Source organism: Coregonus clupeaformis, chromosome 29, assembly GCF_020615455.1.
Source record: "Coregonus clupeaformis isolate EN_2021a chromosome 29, ASM2061545v1, whole genome shotgun sequence".
NCBI lineage: Eukaryota > Metazoa > Chordata > Actinopteri > Salmoniformes > Salmonidae > Coregonus > Coregonus clupeaformis.
Window position 1 is genome coordinate 55,068,425 of NC_059220.1, and position 23,461 is coordinate 55,091,885.

At 43.6% G+C, this 23,461-nt stretch overlaps 1 protein-coding gene across 1 annotated transcript in view; it reads right to left on the bottom strand.

Annotated features, from left to right (window-relative positions):
- LOC121576668 (CMP-N-acetylneuraminate-beta-galactosamide-alpha-2,3-sialyltransferase 2-like) overlaps positions 1–23,461 on the bottom strand; it is a 49,420-nt gene that overhangs the window by 19,308 nt on the left and 6,651 nt on the right. Inside the window, exon 2 of the mRNA XM_041890013.2 lies at positions 30–2,214. Coding sequence (XP_041745947.2) covers positions 30–497 — 468 coding nt within the window. The 5' untranslated portion in view covers positions 498–2,214. The remainder of the gene's footprint in view (positions 1–29; positions 2,215–23,461) is intronic.

The window sequence follows — 23,461 nt, forward strand, 5'->3', positions numbered from 1 at the left end:
CATAGAAGCTGTTCAGCTGGATCACTTACCACCCACCAGTAGTAGACGTCTGAAGGCAGCTGGATGTTGTCCCGTGTCCACACAGGGGAGATGTCCGGGTCGTAGTTCTCATCAAACCATTCAGACACCCCAGGGTCCCCCACACAGCGGGAGCAGGCACATGTCTTCTGCTGCTGGGTGCCCTCCAGTGAGCCCAGCTGGTGGGCACCAGCGTAGTTGGGCACAAGTTTGACTCGGCGGGACTCCTCCCACCCGGGGGGCTCCAGGTAGGGCAGGCCAACACCCCCCCTCAGGGAGATGGAGAAGAAGAGGGAGGTGAGAAAGACGAGGCCCAGGGAGCCCAGCAGAACCCACACCCTCAGTGAGCACCGCATGCCTCCTCCACCGGCCCTGGCCCCTGCCGTCCAACCACCCCGCTCCACACTGGCCCCGCCTGTCAACAAGGGCCTCAGCTCCCCTGACCTCTGGACCCTTGCCCCCCCAGGGCTTCCCCACATCCAGCCCCAACCCCAGTGCCCCTCCCGGTGCTGGGTGACGTAGGGCACCCGGCCCCCCCAATACCATGCGCTGTTTCCTGCCACCGTCCCCAACCTGCTGGCCTCAGCTCCACTCAGTGTGCTGGCTGGCTCAGAGAGAACACTCTCCCAGCCCGACAGACAGAGAGAGGGAGAGCCGCTGCTCCACAGTGAGTCTCTCAGTGTCTCACACTAAACAGTTTGTCTGAGAGTCTGTGTCTGTTGCTTCCCCCCGCTCTCAGTCTCTCTGCACGCAGCTGCCGCTCTTCACACCTATCACCCACCCAGCCCCGGCTGTCCACTCACAGCACTGCTCCAGTCCTGGATGGGAGCTCCAGCAGAGCTCCAGAGTGTCTGCACATACAAAACTCTGACGAACTCTGCACAAATTGTACACTGCTAGATTCTGAGAAACTGTCAGAGCTTATAACGCTGTGTTAGCAGTCATATCCACCTATAGTGATATCCATGGTAAAAGTCAGGTAGTGAGTCATTAATGTAATCTCAGCCGTCCATGTGAGTAGCCCGCCCTGGTGTTAGGAGGTCCTCTGTGAAGTGCTGAAGCAGTCTTCTGATTAGTATGCTCTAGCGGGCTAGACGGGAGAAGGAGGGTAAAATAAGGCGGCGACTGCAGGCAGGCTGGCATGAAAGAAGCTCTATCGAGTCTCTAGTCAACCTGAACAAATAACACGTCTCCCCCTCTCCTCTCACTTCTCTGCCCCTGTCTCGCGCAAGCTTTATTTTTTCTGTAAGAAGATCCAATTCTGAGATTCTGAGACTTGTAGAAAGAGCAGAGCTACTCAGGACCTTGTGTTCTTCTCCTCTAGAACATAGGGTCAGGTGTCGTGTAGTCTAGTTCTCAAATATTCACTGCAGTGTAGCCTCAACAAGTCTGCGTGACCATCAGAATTCCAGTGCTCTTCAGCCAGAGAAAAAGCAGTCCTGTAAAACCTCCTAAAGTAATATAATAATAATAATATAATATTACGGTCAAAGCATTCTGACCGTAATGACAAAGGGGATTGCCACAGAGTCTTAAGAAAAGTAGATATGACAACCTTAAAACGACTTACCAATGAATGCCCTCAAAGGAACTGTGAGGCAATGAGTGACTGGATTAAAAAAAGACAAATCAATCAAAAGAAAAAAATCCCATCACTCCATCTGGCGCTGATCATCAAACAGGAAAGGAGAGAAGGGGAGCTCAGCAGCTGTCCAGCAGTGGAGATTCTTTGTATATTTGTGTGTGAGTGTATGTGTATGTGAGGCTGGGCCACTGCCTGCCAGTAGCTGTAGGGTTTAATTGAATTCTGCTGTGTAGTGTTGGTGGAAGTGCAGGCTTTGTCAGGATGATGTGCCCTGACCTGCTGCTCTCCCTAATCTCCTAATCTGTAATCTCGGCGCTGCGGTCGCCTGCCCACCACAGTACCCACTCTCTGCCCTCTCTCTGCCAGCCAGATGCCAACCTTCTGCCCAGTGGCCCTCCAGTGCCCTGCAAAGTGGTGCAGTCCTGCTGTTAGATAGTCCTTGGTTGTGTGTGTGTCCACCTCTCGATCCCTGACACAAAGACAGTCTCACAGGGGAACAGAGTAGCAGATGGACACCATGGGCCCTGTAGCTCCTGCTCCCTAGCTACTGGTTTCCAGATCCCTGTCCTCCTGAGACACCAACATACTGCTGTTCAGGAAGCGGTGGACAGCTGGAGAGGAGAGCGAAGAGATAAAATAAGTGAGGGTGTGAATCAATAGACTGTGCATTTATAACAAACAGGCATTGTGGCATTCCTGGGAATAGAGATATTGACATTTACCTTGGCATTTGACTTCATGACAGTGTTTGATTTGAAAGCTTTTGTGTCGTTCAAGGTATTGTGTCTGCCGTGAAAAAAGCCCCCTTGTCTGAGCCCCTCTCTGCCTTTACTCTTTCCTTGGTCTTTATATACAAAACAAACCCAAAAACCTCTTGAAAAATAAGATGAATCATGCCTACCCTACCAGACACAGAATAGCACAGGAAAATTATGTGATTTGGTGGTTTGTGGTTTGGTGCTTGTCAAGTCTGTTCAGCTACCACATACCCAAACAACACAAAACAAAACAAAGCCCAATTAATTAGGAGCATATCTAATTGAACAGAATTAGAGTTTGTTATATCTCAGTATAGCAGCCTCTTCATCTCCCTTATTCCCTCCCTCAGCCTAAAACCACTTTCCATCTCTACTGCTTTATGCACTTTGTGACTTCGTCTTTCCTCCCAAACACCTCATCTCGCTCTCTCTCTCAGGCCTGTCTCTGAGGGAAGAACAGGGGATCTGCTTCTACCTTTGGGCCTCTGTGGGGACCGGAGCTTATAGATGAAAGGAGACAGAGTATCTGCAGCAGGGCCAAAGCACTGGGCTGACGAAGACCAGACATGACATGTAGAAAGAAAAGAACAATCACCAAATAATTGTACACAATGACTGGACCATAATACGTTGGTGCTGAAAACCACATGTGAATGCAGCTCTTTAACTCTCCGCCACAGTGTAGGTAGGCCCTACATATACAGTGAGGGAAAAAAGTATTTGATCCCCTGCTGATTTTGTACGTTTGCCCACTGACAAAGAAATGATCAGTCTATAATTTTAATGGTAGGTTTATTTGAACAGTGAGAGACAGAATAACAACAAAAAAATCCAGAATAACGCATGTCAAAAATAAGTATTTTACCCCCTCTCAATCAGAAAGATTTCTGGCTCCCAGGTGTCTTTTATACAGGTAACGAGCTGAGATTAGGAGCACACTCTTAAAGGGAGTGCTCCTAATCTCAGCTTGTTACCTGTATTAAAGACACCTGTCCACAGAAGCAATCAATCAATCAGATTCCAAACTCTCCACCATGGCCAAGACCAAAGAGCTCTCCAAGGATGTCAGGGACAAGATTGTAGACCTACACAAGGCTGGAATGGGCTACAAGACCATCGCCAAGCAGCTTGGTGAGAAGATGACAACAGTTGGTGCGATTATTCGCAAATGGAAGAAACACAAAATAACTGTCAATCTCCCTCGGCCTGGGGGCTCCATGCAAGATCTCACCTTGTGGAGTTGCAATGATCATGAGAACGGTGAGGAATCAGCCCAGAACTACACGGGAGGATCTTGTCAATGATCTCAAGGCAGCTGGGACCATAGTCACCAAGAAAACAATTGGTAACACACTACGCCGTGAAGGACTGAAATCCTGCAGCGCCCGCAAGGTCCCCCTGCTCAAGAAAGCACATATACAGGCCCGTCTGAAGTTTGCCAATGAACATCTGAATGATTCAGAGGAGAACTGGGTGAAAGTGTTGTGGTCAGATGAGACCAAAATTGAGCTCTTTGGCATCAACTCAACTCGCCGTGTTTGGAGGAGGAGGAATGCTGCCTATGACCCCAAGAACACCATCCCCACCGTCAAACATGGAGGTGGAAACATTATGCTTTGGGGGTGTTTTTCTGCTAAGGGGACAGGACAACTTCACCGCATCAAAGGGACGATGGACGGGGCCATGTACCGTCAAATTTTGGGTGAGAACCTCCTTCCCTCAGCTAGGGCATTGAAAATGGGTCGTGGATGGGTATTCCAGCATGACAATGACCCAAAACTCACGGCCAAGGCAACAAAGGAGTGGTTCAAGAAGAAGCACATTAAGGTCCTGGAGTGGCCTAGCCAGTCTCCAGACCTTAATCCCATAGAAAATCTGTGGAGGGAGCTGAAGGTTCAAGTTGCCAAACGTCGGCCTCGAAACCTTAATGACTTGGAGAAGATCTGCAAAGAGGAGTGGGACAAAATCCCTCCTGAGATGTCTGCAAACCTGGTGGCCAACTACAAGAAACGTCTGACCTCTGATTGCCAACAAGGGTTTTTCACCAAGTACTAAGTCATGTTTTGCAGAGGGGTCAAATACTTATTTCCCTCATTAAAATGCAAATCAATTTATAACATTTTTGACATGCGTTTATCTGTTTTTTTTGTTGTTATTCTGTCTCTCACAGTTCAAATAAACCTACCATTAAAATTATAGACTGATCATGTCTTTGTCAGTGGGCAAACGTACAAAATCAGCAGGGGATCAAATACTTTTTTCCCTCACTGTATGGATGGTTGTGATGTAACACCTGTTGTAATTACATGATTGAGTCATTGGTAATGGATGGATCAGTCATATAAATATAATCTCTCATTCTAGTTCTGTAGGATCAGTGTTTGTACTCTTAACTATGCCACACAATGAAAAATGTCCTTGCTTTCACCAAAGAGGAGACTTCAGGTTTCCATGGCTACCTACTGGACTGCTCCCTCTGTGCGATTGAGCAGAGATGCGTGTTACTCTCACTGAATCAGATTTACAGAAAGACTAACATCCAGAAAAGACAGTTGATCCACAAACATTTCAATGTTTACAAATGGGCCAGCCTGGACTTGCCAAAATGCTCCCAAAAAGCTTGGGAACCATCCCCAAAAAAGACAGAGAAAACACATGAATACTTAGGAAGAAGAGATCAGTAAAGTACACAATAGCAGAATAGATAAACAGGTGGTTATAAGGCAGGCTGCTGCTGTGGGATGCTGCCTCAGTTTAAGATTAAATTATGGGCACTGTGATGGTACACTACCGTTCAAAAGTTTGGGGTCACTTAGAAATGTCCTTGTTTTCGAAAGAAAATCAATTTTTTTGTCCATTAAAATAACATCAAATTGATCAGAAATACAGTGTAGACATTGTTAATGTTGTAAATGGCTATTGTAGCTGGAAACAGCTGATTATTAATGGAAAATCTACATAGGCGTACAGAGGCCCATTATTAGCAAGTTTATCATTTTAAAAGGCTAATTGATCATTAGAAAACCCTTTTGCAATTGTGTTAGCACAGCTGAAAACTGTTGTGCTGATTAAAGAAGCATTAAAACTGGCCTTCTTGAGACTAGTTGAGTATCTGGAACATCAGCAATTGTGGGTTCGATTACAGGCTCAAAATGGCCAGAAACAAATAACTTTCTTCTGAAACTCGTCAGTATATTCTTGTTCTGAGAAATGAAGGCTATTCCATGCGAGAAATTGCCAAGAAACTGAAGATCTCGTACAACGCTGTGTACTACTCCCTCCACAGAACAGCGCAAACTGGCTCTAACCAGAATATAAAAAGGAGTGGGAGGCCCCGGTGCACAACTGAGCAAGATAACAAATATATTAGAGTGTCTAGTTTGAGAAACAGGCGCATCACAGGTCCTCAACTGGCAGCTTCATTAAATAGTCCCCGCAAAACACCAGTCTCAACATCAACAGTGAAGAGGCGACTCCGGGATGCTGACCTTCTAGGTAGAGTTGCAAAGAAAAAGCCACTGATCCCCTATTTGAATATCTGAAGAAAAGCATCATGTTGAGGAGAGAGTTTACCTAGTGACAATCTGGCTTACACTCTTGCAGTGCATGCATGGAGCATCTTGACCAATGCAGATTATATTTTCTAATCAAATTCACTGACGTCAATCTAAATATCTCAAAGCTGGAAAAGCCAACAGACAAGCACACATAGGCGGATGAGATTGATTTGGCTCCCTCTTCGACAAACACAACAAGCTATCAAAATATACTCAAACATTTGGAGATGAGATTGATTTGGCTTCAGTCAACAGACTTAACAACACGCTCTAAGACAAGCATAGCCATATGAGATTTGCTCTGGACCCACACACTGCTCCTCCATGCTGTCGTGGTGCATGTCAAGTCCGGGAGTGACTTCACCCTCAACCAAGTCTCTTCCATTAACCAACACTTCTATAAACACGCATGTATGCAAGAACACGTGTGTAGCACGCACGCACACGCACACGCAGTAAGACTCTTTGTTCCATCTCTGTCCTGATTGTCTACACGGGCTTGTGGGGGTTTGGAGGGGTGAGGGCCTCTGTTGCCCTGGAAACATTGCCTCACAGCTGGCTGCCATGGCAATGTAGCAAAATGTAGAAAAAATATTAAATGGACAACACTGTGTAGCCACCTTAAGAAAGTGCATGCATAGCTGTTGGTTACAGGCTCTATCAATCAGTGGAGGCTGTTGAGGGAAGGACGGCTCATAATAATGGCTGGAACGGAGCCAATGGAATGGCATCAAAAACCTAACCCTAATTGCTCTGCTAAATGTCTACAACATAAAAATGAGATACTCTGACAGCTCCAGTGGAGTATTGTTCATTCTGTTGTAGGTCCCCAGCTAACAACAAACATTCCCAGAACTTTAGATAACGTTCCCATAGGTCATTACTTAGTGATGTGCAAGGACTGTTTCCAAGGTGGCGCCGACAGACATGGCAGCTCTGCTTCTAGCTCCTAAGCAACTTTGCAATATTTTGTTTTTGTGTGTTATTTCTTACATTATTAGCCCAGAACGTTTTTTTGTGTTATTACATACAGCCGGAAAGAACTATTGGATATCAGAGCGGTGGTAACTCACCAGCATTACGACCAGGAATACAACTTTCCCTAACTTTTTCGTACCCCCCAGGGCAATTTTACTTATCCAAGAGGCTGCTCCAAGACGCCGCCGGCAGAGAAGAGGTATTCGGAGTGGACTTCTAGTCCGACTCAGGAAGCGTACACACCATCCACCGCTGCCGAGTATATTACTCGCTAAAGTTCAGTCTCTGGACAATAAAGTAGACGAGCTCAGGGCGAGGATCAAGTTCCAGAGAGACATCAGGGACTGTACCATACTCTGTTTCACGGAATCATGGCTCTCTCCGGATATACTGTCCCCGTCCATACAGCCAGCTGGGTTCTCAGTACATTGCGCTGACAGGAATAAAGAACTCTCCGGGAAGAAGAAAGGTGGGGGTGTATGTTTCATGATTAACTACTGATGGTGTGATTGTGATAACGTACAGAAACTCAGGTCCTTTTGTTCACCTGACCTAGAATACCTCACAATCAAATGCTGTCCGTATTACCTCCCAAGATAATTATCTTCGGTTATAGTCACAGCCGTGTATATTCCCCCTCAAGTCGATACCACGACGGCCCTCAAGGAGCTACACTGGACTCTGTGCAAACTGGAAACCACATATCCTGAGGCCGCATTTATTGTAGCTGGGGATTTTAACAAAGCAAATTGGAGGAAAACACTACCGAAGTTCTATCAACACATTGACTATAGTACTCGCGCTGCTAAAACGCTCAATCACTGTTACTCCCCCTTCCGCGATGCCTACAAGGCCCTCCCCCGCCCACCCTTCGGCAAATCAGATCACGACTCCATTTTGCTCCTCCCTTCCTATAGGCAGAAACTCCAACAGGAAGTACCCGTGCTAAGGTCTATTCAACGCTGGTCTGACCAATCGGAATCCATGCCTCAAGATTGTTTTGATCACGTGGACTGGGATATGTTCCGGGTAGCCTCTGAGAATTACATGAACTTGATCCCGGACAAGCTAAACACCTTCTTCATCCGCTTTGAGGATAACACAGTGCCACCGACGCAGCCCGCTCCGAAGGACTGTGGGCTCTCGTTCTCCGTGGCCGACGTGAGTAAGACATTTAAGCGTGTTAACTCTCGCAAGGCTGCCAGCCCAGATGGCATCCCTCGTTCTCAGAGCATGCGCAGACCAGCTGGCTGGAGTGTTTACGGACACATTCAGTCTCTACGTATCCCAGTCTGCTGATCCCAGTCTGCTGTTCCCACTTGCTTCAAGATGTCCACCATTGTTCCTGTACCCAAAAAGCAAAGGTAACTGAACTCAATGGCTATCGCCCCGTAGCACTCACTTCTGTCATCATGAAGTGCTTTGAGAGGCTAGTTAAGCATCATATCACCTCTACCTTACCTGACACCCTGGACCCACTTCAATTTGCATGCCGCCCCAATAGATCCACTGACAATGCAATCGCATTGCACACTGCCCTATCCCATCTGGACAAGAGGAATACCAATGTAAGAATGCTGTTCATTGACTATAGCTCAGCCTTCAACACCATAGTACCCTCCAAGCTCAACATTAAGCTTGGAGCCCTGGGTCTGAACCCCACCCTGTGCAACTGGGTCGTGGACTTCCTGACGGGCCGCCCCAGGTGGTGAAGGTAGGAAACAACACCTCCACTTCGCTTATCCTCAACACAGGGGCCCCACAAGGGTGCGTGCTCAGCCCCCTCCTGCACTCCCTGTTCACCCATGACTGCGTAGCAACGCAGGCCTCCAACTCAATCATCAAGTTTGCAGACGACACAACAGTAGTAGTCCTGATTACCAACAATGACGAGACAGCCTACAGGGAGGAGATGAGGGCCCTGGCAGAGTGGTGCCAGGAAAATAACCTCTCCCTCAACAAAACAATGGAGCTGATCGTGGAATTCAGGAAACAGCAGAGGGACCACGCCCCCATCCACATCGACGGCCGCAGTGGATAAGGTGAAAAGCTTCAAGTTCCTCGCCGTACACGTCACTGACAATCTGAAATGGTCCACCCACACAGACATTGTAGTGAAGAAGGCGCAACAGTGCCTCTTTAACCTAAGGAGGCTGAAGACTTGGCCCCTAAGACCCTCACAAACTTTTACAAATACACCATTGAGAGCATCCTGTCGGGCTGTACCACCACCTGGTAGGGCAACTACACCGTCCACAACCGCAGGGCTTTCCAGAGGGTGGTGCGGTCTGCCCAACTGCCTGCCCTCCAGGACAGCTACAATACCGATGTCACAGGTAGGCCAAAAAGATAATTAAGGACATCAACCACCTGAGCCACGGCCTGTTCACCCCACTATCATCCAGAAGGCGACGTCAGTACAAGTTACTGGTGCATTAAAGCTGGGACCGAGACACTGAAAAACAGCTTCTATCTCAAGGCCATCAGACTGAACTTAGTCACAGTCACTAGCCGACTATCACCCGGTTACTCTACCATGCACCTTAGAGGCTGCTGACATATGTACATAGACATGGAACACTGGTCACTTTAATAATATTTATATACAGTTTTTTTCATTTCATAGGTACACTACCAGTCAAAAGTTTGGACACACCTACTCATTCAAGGGACTCTCTTTATCTTTACTATTGTTTACATTGTAGAAAAATAATAAAATATGAAAACTATGAAATAACACATATGGAATCATGTAGTAACCAAAAAAGTGTTAAACAAATCAAAATATATTTTATATTTGAGATTCTTCAAATAGCCACCCACACTCTTGGCATTCTCTCAACCAGCTTCATGAGGTAGTCACCTGGAATGCATTTCAACAAACTTCTTAAAAGTTAATTTGTGGAATTTCTTTCCTTCTTAATGCGTTTGTGCCAATCAGTTGTGTTGTGACAAGGTAGGGGGGGGTATACAGAAGATAGCCCTATTTAGTAAAATACCAAATCCATATTATGGCAAGAACAGCTCAAATAAGCAAAGAGAAACAACAGTCCATCATTACTTTAAGACATGAAGGTCAGTCAATACGGAACATTTCAAGAACTTTTAAAGTTTCTTCAAGTGCAGTCGCAGAAACCATCAAGCGCTATGATGAAACTGAATCTCATGAGGACCTGCTGCAGAGGATAAGTTCATTACCAGCCTCAGAAATTGCAGCCCAAATAAATGCTTCACAGAATTCAAGTAACAGACACATCTCAACATCAAATGTTCAGAGGAGACTGTGTGAATGAGGCCTTCATGGTCGAATTGCTGCAAAGAAACCACTACTACATGTACATAGACATGGAACACTGGTCACTTTAATAATGTTTACACACTGTTTTACCCACTTCATATGTATATACTGTATTCTAGACAAGGCCTATCCAATTTAACTATTGCTGTACATATACTATTCTAGCCTACGTATTCTTCAGCTATACCACATATCTATCCATATACTGTCCATAATGTCTGAAAAGTATTTTGGAAAGTATTCAGACCCCTTGACTTTTACAGCCTTATTCTAAACTGCTTTTTTCCCCTCATCAATCTAAACACAGTATCCCATAATGACAAAGCAAAAACAGGTTTTTAGAAATGTTTGCAAATGTAAAAAAAACAACAACAACTGAAATATCACATTTACATAAGTATTCAGATCCTTTACTCAGTACTTTGTTGAAGCACCTTTAGCAGCGATTACAGCCTCAAGTCTTCTTGGGTATGACGCGACAAGCTTGGCACACCTGTATCTGGGAAGTTTCTCCCATTCTTCTCTGCAGATCCTCTCAAGCTCTGTCAGGTTGGAGGGGGAGGGTCGCTGCACAGTTATTTTCAGGTCCTCCAGAGATGTTCGATCGGCTTCAAGTCCGATCGGCTTCAAGTCCGGGCTCTGGCTGGGCCATTCAAGGACATTCAGAGACTTGTCCCGAAGCCACTCCTGCGTTGTCTTGGCCCCAGTCTGAGGTCCTGAGCACTCTGGAGCAGGTTTTCATTAAGGATCTCTCTGTACTTTGCTCCGTTCATCTTTCCCTCGATCCTGACTAGTCTCCCAGTCCCTGCTGCTAAAAAACATCCCCACAGCATGATGCTGCCACCAATATGCTTCACCGTAGGGATGGTGCCAGGTGACGCTTGGCATTCAGGCCAAAGAGTTCAATCTTGGTTTTGTCAGACCAGAGAATCTTGTTTCTCATGGTCTGAGAGTCCTTTAGGTGCCTTTTGGCAAACTCCAAGCGGGCTGTCATGTGCCTTTTACTGAGGAGTGGCTTCCGTCTGGCCACTACCATAAATGCCTGATTGGTGGAGTGCTGCAGAGATGGTTGTCCTTCTGGAATGTTTTCCCATCTCCACAGAGGAACTCTTGAGCTCCGTCAGAGTGACCATCGGGTTCTTGGTCACCTCCCTGACCAAGGCCCTTCTCCCCCGATTGCTCAGTTTGGCCGGGCGGCCAGCTCTAGGAAGAGTCTTGGTGCTTCCATTTAAGAATGATGGAGGCCACTGTGTTCTTGGGGACCTTCAATGCTGCAGACATTTTTTGGTACCCTTCCCCAGATCTGTGCCTCAACACAATCCTGTCTTGGAGCTCTACGGACAATTCCTTCGACCTCATGACTTGGTTTTTGCCCTGACATGCATTGTCAACTGTGGGACCTTATATAGACAGGTGTGTGCCTTTCCAAATCATGTCCAATCAATTGAATTTACCAAAGGTTGAGTCCAGTCAAGTTGTAGAAACATCTCAAGGATGATCAATGGAAACACAATGCACCTGAGCTCAATTTTGAATCTCATAGCAAAGGGTCTGAATACTTATGTAAATAGATGTTGTTTAAAAAAAAAACGAAATTAGCAACATTTTCTAAAAAAACTGTTTTTGCTTTGTCATTATGGGGTATTGTGTGTTGATTGATGAGTAAAAAAAGTAATTTAATCAATTTTAGAATAAGGCTGTAACGTAACAAAATGTGGGAAAATGGAAGGGGTCTGAATACTTTCCGAATGCACTGTACGTATGGGTGCATCAAAACCGTGATCGAAAGACTGAAAAACAGCTTCAATCTCCAGGCCAACAGACTGTTGAACAGCCAACACGCCATCTCCTGTAGTAAGAGACAAAGATAGATTCACAAAACGCACACACACAAGCACACACACACACACACACACACCTCATACACACGTCATACTCTGTTTGTGTGTGTGGATATCCCTAACCTTGCTAATAGACAAAGAGCTGTGAATGGATCAGTAGTTCACCAATCAGGGCCTTAATGGGCTCGCTTACTGTGTAATGAAACACATTTTTTTGGGGGGGGAACGTTTCTTTGGGACCATCAGGCGTCATCCTGAAAACGTCTTTAGGGACGCCCCCGGAACAAACCAGAAGACTCCTGTACTCACATATACACTCACACACATGCATATGCCCATGCTCACAAACACACACAAATACACACACTCACTGCCAAAGTTGCTGTCCCATGTATATAGAGACATTAACCCTTTACACTCATGGGAATTGGCCTAAATGGATTGGGCTAAATTTAAGTGTTTCTTACAGAATAAATATGTAATGTATAAGCATTACGGCTGTAACGGTACATGTATTCGTACCAAACCGTTCGTTACGGGGACCTCGGTTCGGTCCGCACTGTGAACACGAATGAATATATAAAAAATATATTTAAAACAATAAAAACACTATGCCTATAGGCTATGCCTACGCTGCGTTGTATGCCTCGTTAGTAAATCTGAGCTGAAAAAACATTGTAGGCTATTCCGTTAAAACAACTACAGCATATTCGCACGTTGTAATCAAAATGTGAATCTTAAACTGGTGGATTTCAAACTATCCTTTTGTGAGGAGCAGCTGGGAACTCTGTAGATGGCGATTGGGGGGGCGAGTGGTGGGATCGATAAACCAGAATTGGAGGATCCTCCATCATTGTTTAAATCTCCAGTTTGGGAACATTTTGGCTTCACAGTCGATTACAATAGTGGACAGAGAGATGTGGATAAAAAGTTAATATTATGTTCTCCACTGCTCAACTAGAATAGCCTATGCAGAGTGGTGCGCTTGTTGTTGTTGTTGGCCAATCACAAGTCATCAAAGCGGCCACTTACAGTTGAAGTCGGAAGTTTACATACACTTAGGTTTGAGTCATTAAATCTTGTTTTTCAACCACTCCATAAATGTCTTGTTAACAAACTATAGTTTTGGCAAGTCGCAAGTCATTTTTCCAACAATTGTTTACAGACAGATTATTTCACTTATAATTCACTGTATCACAATTCCAGTGGGTCAGAAGTTTATATACGCTAAGTTGACTGTGCCTTTAAACAGCTTGGAAAATCCATGGCTTTAGAAGCTTCTGATAGGCTAATTTACATCATTTGAGTCAATTGGAGGTGTACCTGTGGATGTATTTCAAGGCCTACCTTCAAACTCAGTGCCTCTTTGCTTGACATCATGGGAAAATCAAAAGAAATCAACCAAGACCTCAGAAAAAAATTGTAGACCTCTACAAGTCTGGTTCATCCTTGGGAGCAATTTCCAAACGCTTGAAGGTACCATGTTCATCTATTCAAACAATTCTACAGGAGAATGTCAGACCATCCGTCTGTGAGCTGAAGCTGAAGCACAGCTGGGTCATGCAGCAAGACAATGATCCAAAACACACAATCAAGTCTACATGAAAATTGCTAAAAAGCAAAAAATTGGAAGTTTTGGAATGGCCTAGTCAAAGTCCAGACATAATCCCAATTGAGATGTTGTGGCAGGACTTGAAATGAGCAGTTCATGCTTGAAAACCCACACGTCACTGAGTTAAAGCAGTTCTGCATGGAAGAGTGGGCCAAAATTCCTCCACAGATACGCGACCCCGTTGTTCAGTCTTTTTGTTCTGTATCTATGGACGCGACCCAGTCATTCGTTCTAAATGTTCCATTGCCATACTGGCTGGCAACGTTCTTATCCCTTGCTTGCTAGCTAGCCAACTACTGCTAACTTACAGTCACGTCAAACAGTGCAGCCAGAATAACAGCAAAGTAGCTGCATTTGCGTTTGTTTAAGCTGTTCTCTAGTGATATATATTTGGATACATCCATAACAAGGAGCTAATGATGCGCGATTTCGCCTGGCATAGAAAATGTGCTCTCTTGTCAGGACACTGTCGTTCAGAGGAGCTAGCCAACAACACAGCTAACACAATCACTTCAAACTGAAGCTGGAAAGACAGCAAACTAGCTGCATTTCGTTTCGTTTTACCTGTTTTCTATTGACATTTCTTTGTATATATCCATAAAAATGATGCCAGCTGATTCATGATTTCGACTGGCCCGACTCCCGACACGTTCATTACTATGGGACAGCTGGAGATAGAATTTGAATATTGAAACAATGTTGCAAATGTCGGAGAGACAAACAGCAAGATTTATACAAATCTCCGCTGTTAAAAATCTAATTCTAGTCTAAAAGAAATGGGAGATAATGGCTAGATGCTTTTTATAGGGGAGATCAAATTTATAAATTGCCTGGCTGGGCTGATGACAGTGGATTGCGCAGTGAGATGGAACAGAGTAAATAGGCATTTCAACATCATAGCTTTAGCCGGTGGTAACTTGTGGAATAGACACCGGCTGGAATGCGGTTTTAACCAATCAGCATCCAGGATTAGACCTAACCGTTATATAATACAGTCATAGAGCCTCCGTGTGTGGCAAAGCAAGTTAGGAGATTATCTAATCAATGGAAGATGGGATTAAAATGATGGAATTAAAAGTTAAATGAGAAGTATATTCTACAACGAACAAGAGCCAACAGGTAGGCTGCTATTTGTTATTTGTAACTGTAGGACAGGAAGAAAGCGCATGCAGACTCAATTAGCCTAGCTAGCTGGCTAGCTAACTTTGCTGGCTAGCTATCTTAGCCAACTAGCTTCTCTCGGTTTGATGCAGTCAAGACATGTACTACGCAATCATATTGGATGATAAATAACCTAGCAATGACAAGCTAGAAGTTAGTCTACTAGCGCAAGTCAGCTCGGTTGGTTGCTGCCTCTCCCTCCTCCTTGCTCCCGTTTCACTTGCTCACCGTACACACACCGCAAGGCCCTTTCCTCTGCCTGCACTCCTTCACACTGTATCAGCTCTGGTTAATAAAATAGCTTACAAATGGACTTTTCTGCTGCTTCCCTCACTCGGATCCGACCACGTCTATACGGAACTGGTCGTCCTCAGGTCCGTTCGGAAAGGGTCTCTATATTGATAAATGTATGAGGCCCAACATAACAATCCCTGTCACAAAAGATAATGTCAGGAACATTGTGAATGATGTCACAGAAACAGGACATGGGCCACAAATAGGGTTATTTTTAAAGTTAGTGTATTTTGCCAAATAAACAAAAATTAACTACAGTAACTGTTGGAATTTCATTTTTCTTAACCGAACCTTGACCCCAAAACTGCAATACGTACTGAACCATTGGTTTGGTGAACTGTTACACCCTAATAAGCATGGTAGCGATTGAAAGGGAACAGTTTGGAGATTATGGGAAATTATTAGACCATAGTTGAGGACACAACAGTCCACCTGACACAAGACTGAATCTAAACATTACACTGTTGATTTTATGTGCATTTTACATTTACTGTACTTTTCGCCACATTTGTTGATAACAAAATCTGAAAATACTCAGGATACATTCAGTAACATGATAAGAATATTCCTGGAACATGTCAGGTAGGTGCAACATAAGACAAAAAATGACAAGGGTTTGAGTGAGAGGACTAACTGGTGTCTCCTAGTGGCCACACACCTTTCCAAAGTGTGCACAGTTCCTAAGTATACTGAACAAAAAATATAAACGCAACAATTTCAACAATTTTACTGAGTTACAGTTCATAAGGAAATCAGTCATTTGAAATAAATTCATTAGGCCCTAATCTATGGATTTCACATGACTGGGCAGGGGCATAGCCATGGGTGGGCCTGGAAGGGCATATGCCCACCCACTGGGGCGCCAGGACCTGCCAATCAGAATACGTTTTTCCCCACAAAAGTGCTTTATTACAGACAGAAATACTCCTCAGTTTCATCAGCTGTCCGGGTGGCTGGTCTCAGACGATCCCGCAGGTGAAGAAGCCGGATGTGGAGGTCCTGCGCTAGCGTGGTTACACGTGGTCTGCGGTTCTGAGGCCGGTTGGATGTACTGCCAAATTCTCTAAAACTAAGTTGGATGCGGCTTATAGTAGAGAAATTAACATTAAATTCTCTGGCAACAGCTCTGGTGGACATTCCTGCAGTCAGCATGCCAATTGCACGCTCCCTCAAAACTTGAGACATCTGTGGCATTGTGTTGTGTGACAAAACTGCACATTTTAGAGTGGCCTTTTATTCTCCCCAGCACAAGGTGCACCTGTGTAATGATCATGCTGTTTATTCAGCTTCTTGATATGCCACACCTGTCAGGTGGATGGATTATCTTGGAAAAGAAGAAATGCTCACTAACAGGGATGTAAACAAATTTGTGCACAAAATCTGACAGAAATAAACTTTGTGCGTATGGAACATTTCTGGGATCTTTATTTCAGCTCTTGAAACATGGGACCAACACTTTACATGTTGCGTTTATATTTTTGTTCAGTATAATTTCAATGTACTTTTGTGTTCTATTGCCAACATGACTAGCTAATAAAAAATGAGATCTTACAGTGTTAGGCTTTCACACGGCAATTCAGAGAAACAGATCGTAATTTTGATGTAGACAGAAAGGAGTCATGAGTGCATTCAGGTGTATGTTCCGTTGCAAATTTTCTTCACAATAGACATACATAGGCTCATTCTGCTCAGAACAACCCAGTGTATGACGCCATGTCTTCTTGTAACTGAACAACAAACAGTGATCATAAACGTTGACACTGTCTATGACATGAGTTTTATGATATGGAAATGTAAAGTGCACATTTGGACTCATGGATGTTTGGCTTGCTTGTATGTCATCAAAGCAGGATTTATAATAATCCTCAACGTCTCATCTTTCAAAATACATCAAGTCCTCTTAATTTACAGCCTTTTTCTCACTCAGACAACAAAAATTTAGCTAAAGTTGCCCAATTAAGTGGGAGGGATGGGAGCAACTTCTTGTTACGTGCGGTGCTCAAGTTCAGAATGGCTGTCAATCAAAACCCATACAGCACTGTGAAGCACAGAGCCGGTGCTCTGACGTAATTTACAGCCACTGCGCTCCAATTTAGGCGCTTATCAGTGCCCAAATCTGCCATTTTCAACCCGTATATGGGTTAGAGTGTAAAGGACTACATACACACTGGACACTTCCTGTTTTTTTTGTACGGTTTCACACACTGTGTTTTTATATACTGCATTCTTGACATAGCTCACTTTAATATATCTACTGCTGTACATATTCTTAGTGTATCTTTTTGGTGTATATATGCATAGACTGCATTTGGATTACTGATAGTGTTATTTGGGTTGTTAATTGGATTCGTTCTGAAATATATTTGTGTACTTGCTTAACATTTTACTGTACTGTTAGGAGCTAGTAACAAACATTTTGCTGCACCCACTATAAAATCTGCTAAACGGTGTACGCAACCAATAAACTTTGATTTTATGTATTAGCAGCATTAGAAATTACCTAATGAAAAGGGAAACGGTGGTAGGCTACAAGATGGGGTGGATATCAAGGTCTGAAGCCCCCCTCAAATAAAAGGTGTGTGTGGGAGAAATTGGATATTAGATTCAGGAAGCGTCTCTACTCCTGCCAGGGTTGAGTATACACCAAATTTCCCAGATGAGGATAAACTTGTTACTGACAGGATCAAAAGCCTGACTGCACAAAGCCACCACATTTTCTGTGATGCCTGTCTCTACCAGGATACTTTCCTATCTGTAAGGAATCCAGAGCCAGTAACAGCAGTAGCAGAACGTACATACACCCAACACACACTGGAAGTACTTTTTAAAACTAGATGAACATATACATGCCCCTTTTTGCTTCAAAAAGGAGTTTCCCAAAGTGGAGTAAGGAAGGATGTCCCAGTCCAACTACAAATCCTGATAGCTATGCAACCCACCACGGTTTGCCTTGCACAGCATGTTTTCTAATCGAGCCCAACATCAACATAGAGTATCTACCCCTCTATATGACATGCATATCCATCTACATGGCGACCTGCATATTTACGGCAAACTCACAGTGGTCCTTGTGCACAAGGACATTACAGTAGGTTGCTTTGGAATTGACTCATTGAGTGAAGTAACCCATTTGATGTTGTAATGGAGGATGCTCCGTACAGTAACCCACTTTGACAGCACTCTGTATGGCCTTAGAAGTGAGTAACCTAGTTCCAGCTATGTCTATAGGACTTCTGCAGGCAGTTTGAATTCCCTGGTTAGTGTATTAACCTAGTTAAATATCAAATTGATGAATGTTTGTTGAGCTCAATTGGATTATACTTCAGAGTGGACTAAATATAAGTCTACATGTCTAGCCCCTTGCAAAATGTTTCAAAATGTCCTCTACAGTGCAACGGAAAACTCTGTAACACTAAATTAAGGTACCCTTTAAGTGGGTTTTAAAGGGTTTATTATAGAGAGTTAAATATTAGCATGTACTTTATATCAATGTTTTTGGTTCAAAATTGTGTGATTGTCTAATTGGTGCATGCCAAACAAGGTTTATATATGGCTACACAGTTAGTAGTCCTTTAAGATAGCTGGATGCTTTATAGGTCCTGGGAGATATTTAGGGAAGGGTAAGGGGAAACCTAGTCCGTTGCATTCAATCGAAATGTATCTTCCACATTTAACCCAACCCCTCTGAATCAGAGAGGTGCGGGGGGCTGCCTTAATTGACATCTATGTCATCGGTGGCCCAGGGAGCAGTTGTTGGGGGTAAACTGCCTATTGTTATTGACCAAATACTTATTTTCCACCATAATTTGCAAATACATTCATTAAAAATCCTACAATGTGATTTTCTGGAGAAAAAAAATCTCATTTTGTCTGTCATAGTTGACGTGTACCTATGATGAAAATTACAGGCCTCTCTCATCTTTTTAAGTGGGAGAACTTGCACAATTGGTGGCTGACTAAATACTTTTTTCCCCCACTGTATAAGAAATGCTAAAAAAATTAATGTCCAGCAAGCTATTCTAGTCTAGCTTTTCCTGCATGGGCATCCAAGAGCTAAATAGCGTTTTTTATGGAGAGAGGCCAGCGGAGCAGAGGTGTGTGCATATTGCGTAAGAGACAGAGGCTATAAGTTAGAAGCTTATTATGCAATACCCATCATTAATTAGCTAGCCTAACTATAACGCTAATACTGCATTGTATTTATTACCTGAAAGAGGTAGGCTAGGACATCTATATATAGGGTTATACTGTATATCAATTTAGAACAGGATTATCTTTTTTGGATGCAATTTGAATAGAGTTGATGGAGAGAGAGAAAGACTGCGAGAGTGTTCGCGCGTGCACTGATTTAAAGCAACGATATTCAAGTGATAGGCTAAAACTCTGCAGCTGCAATTTAAAAATAGATATCTTTACAATAAAGAAATAAGGTGACCCCCAAAAGCCAGATGGAGATGGGTAAATTAGACATGCATTTGGTCTTTGTATTACTGTAGCATAGGCTATTCTGCAGCAAATGCAGGCCTATCTGTCACAAGAAAAAAAGTTACCATGAGATGATAGGTCTACAAGCATTGTGAACTGTGCTCCATACTGAGATGGGCTGTCTGTCCCCACCCTGAGCGTTGATTAGATGATTCATCAAGCAGAGGCCGTAGAAAAGCCTGATTTAGACATGGCATAGAATTTAACAGTTCCATTTCATGCCATGCTGTTCATATAAATGATTTATATAATTTACTGGTTTCTTGCAGTTATTTATCCCAGGAAAGGGAGTAGTTTTGGGCAGTAAATTCCAGTAAATCTCAGTAACCGGGTTCTGCCCTTCAACCCTAGCTCTGACATTCGAATAGTTTTGTATTTCAAAGCTCCTCACGGAATGTTTAGGCTATACAGTGGGCTTGTGTCCCTCTTCGAATAGTCTATTGTTACAGTGGCGGAAAAAAGTATTTAGTCAGCCACCAATTTTGCAAGTTCTCCCACTTAAAAAGATGAGAGAGGCCTGTAATTTTCATCATAGGTACACGTCAACTATGACAGACAAAATGAGAAAAAAAAATCCAGAAAATCACATTGTAGGATTTTTAATGAATTTATTTAAGTATTTGGTCAATAACAAAACTTTCTCAATACTTTGTTATATACCCTTTGTTGGCAATGACACAGGTCAAACGTTTTCTGTAAGTCTTCACACACTGTTGCTGGTATTTTGGCCCATTCCTCCATGCAGATCTCCTCTAGAGCAGTGATGTTTTGGGGCTGTCGCTGGGCAACACTTTCAACTCCCTCCAAAGATTTTCTATGGGGTTGAGATCTGGAGACTGGCTAGGCCACTCCAGGACGTTGAAATGCTTCTTACGAAGCCACTCCTTCGTTGCCCGGGCGGTGTGTTTGGGATCATTGTCATGCTGAAAGACCCAGCCACGTTTCATCTTCAATGCCCTTGCTGATGGAAGGAGGTTTTCACTCAAAATCTCACGATACATGGCCCCATTCATTCTTTCCTTTACACGGATCAGTCGTCCTGGTCCCTTTGCAGAAAAAACAGCCCCAAAGCATGATGTTTCCACCCCCATGCTTCACAGTAGGTATGGTGTTCTTTGGATGCAACTCAGCATTCTTTGTCCTCCAAACACGACGAGTTGAGTTTTTACCAAAAAGTTATATTTTGGTTTCATCTGACCATATGACATTCTCCCAATCCTCTTCTGGATCATCCAAATGCACTCTAGCAAACTTCAGACGGGCCTGGGCATGTACTGGCTTAAGCAGGGGGACACGTCTGGCACTGCGGGATTTGAGTCCCTGGCGGCGTAGTGTGTTACTGATGGTAGGCTTTGTTACTTTGGTCCCATCTCTCTGCAGGTCATTCACTAGGTCCCCCCGTGTGGTTCTGGGATTTCTGCTCACCATTCTTGTGATCATTCTGACCCCACGGGGTGAGATCTTGCGTGGAGCCCCAGATCGAGGGAGATTATCAGTGGTCTTGTATGTCTTCCATTTCCTAATAATTGCTCCCACAGTTGATTTCTTCAAACCAAGCTGCTTACCTATTGCAGATTCAGTCTTCCCAGCCTGGTGCAGGTCTACAATTTTGTTTCTGGTGTCCTTTGACAGACATTTACATTTTAGTCATTTAGCAGACGCTCTTATCCAGAGCGACTTACAGTTAGTGAATACATATTTTTTTTTTTTTTTTATACTGGCCCCCCGTGGGAATTGAACCCACAACCCTGGCGTTGCAAACGCCATGCTCTATCAACTGAGCTACATCCCTGCCGGCCATTCCCTCCCCTACCCTGGACGACGCTGGGCCAATTGTGCGCCGCCCATGAGTCTCCCGGTCGCGGCCGGCTGCGACAGAGCCTGGATTCGAACCAGGATCTCTAGTGGCACAGTTAGCACTGCTATGCAGTGCCTTAGACCACTGCGCCACTCAGGAGACAGCTCTTTGGTCTTGGCCATAGTGGAGTTCGGAGTGTGACTGTTTGAGGTTGTGGACAGGTGTCTTTTATACTGATAACAAGTTCAAACAGGTGCCATTAATACAGGTAACGAGTGGAGGACAGAGGAGCCTCTTAAAGAAGAAGTTACAGGTCTGTGAGAGCCAGAAATCTTGCTTGTTTGTAGGTGACCAAATACTTATCTTCCACCATAATTTGCAAATAAATTCATTAAAAATCCTACAATGTGATTTTCTGGATTTTTTTTCTCTCAATTTGTCTGTCATAGTTGACGTGTACCTATGATGAAAATTACAGGCCTCTCATCTTTTTAAGTGGGAGAACATGCACAATTGGTGGCTGACTAAATACTTTTTTTCCCCACTGTACATACATTCCTAGAGTGTTAAGTGGAAATCCAGTTATTAACCACAAGCTATATTTCATCTTCCATGACACCTCTGGCTATTTAGGATATGTGCAACTAGGCCTACCAGTAACCCTTTACATAGGCCTAACCAATTATGTATAAAATGATTATGTAATCCTTTATATCCTCTTTATACTATTCTGATATAGATTGAAAAGATTGTGCATGACTGCTTTTAAGTTTTAAAGAAACTCAGGTTTACATGCGTGATTCTAAATGGAAAAGTGATTTTGAAATAGACAATACAAACGTGTAGTAGGCTATGTTGTGTTCCCATCAACTTTAACTTTTCCAGGTCCTGGTGGAAATTATAAATTAAGCACCTGCAGCACCTGCAGCAAAGTAACCGAGCTGGAGTCTCCATGCTTGACTTGAAACATTGTAGCCTAGCAGTGAATCAGGAACCTGTTATACAATCCTTCATCTGAGCACTTGCCCTCCATACATGGCACTGCTGTATCATAGCAACACAGGCAAATCAATAGGGGTTGGGTTCAGAATGAAACAAGACCCTGTTTAAAACAGAGCTCCCAGCTGGAAAATTGTGGGAACGTATGTTTTTGGTTTCACATTGGTTGTGGGAATGAAGCCATACGTTTCCTGACAGGTAAAACAGAACGTTTTTTTATAAACATTCTGAGCACAGCAGTGAATGTTTAGCCTGTTCTGGGAATGTTTATTTGTAGGTTGTAGGGAGGTTCTGAGAACGTTTTACTCTGGTTCTGAGAACTTTTTCCCTAGGAGGTTATCGTAAAGCTCTGAGAATGGAATTAAAGGTTATTTCGAGGTTTTTTAATAACTTCCTAACAACATTCAGTTAATATTTTTGGGTTAACTCCAAGCACAGATAGGACACATAGAAATTAATTTACTTAGGCATTAATCATGCAAACACATTTTTTTTTTTATTGTGACATGGCATCAGTGAGATTCGAACCTACAGTGCATTCGGAAAGTATTCACACCCCTTGACTTTTTCCACATTCTGTTACGTTACAGCCTTATTCTAAAATTGATTCAATTGCTTTTTTCCCTCATCAATCCCCACAATACCCCATAATGACAAAGCAAAAACAGGATTTTAGATTTTTTTGCAAATGTATTAAAAATAAAAAAAAACATACCTTATTTACATAAGTATTCAGACCCTTTGCTATGAGACTCGAAATTGAGCTCAGGTGCATCCTGTTTCCATTGATCATCCTTGAGATGTTTCTACAACTTGATTGGAGTCCACCTGTGGTAAATTCAATTGATTGGACATGATTTGGAAAGGCAAACACACCTGTCTATATAAGGTCCCACAGTTGACAGTGTACACTACCGTTCAAAAGTTTGGAGTCACTTAGAAATGTCCTTGTTTTCGAAAGAAAAGCAATTTCTTTGTCCATTAAAATAACATCAAATTGATCAGAAATACAGTGTAGACATTGTTAATGTTGTAAATGGCTATTGTAGCTGGAAACGGCTGATTTTTAATGGAATA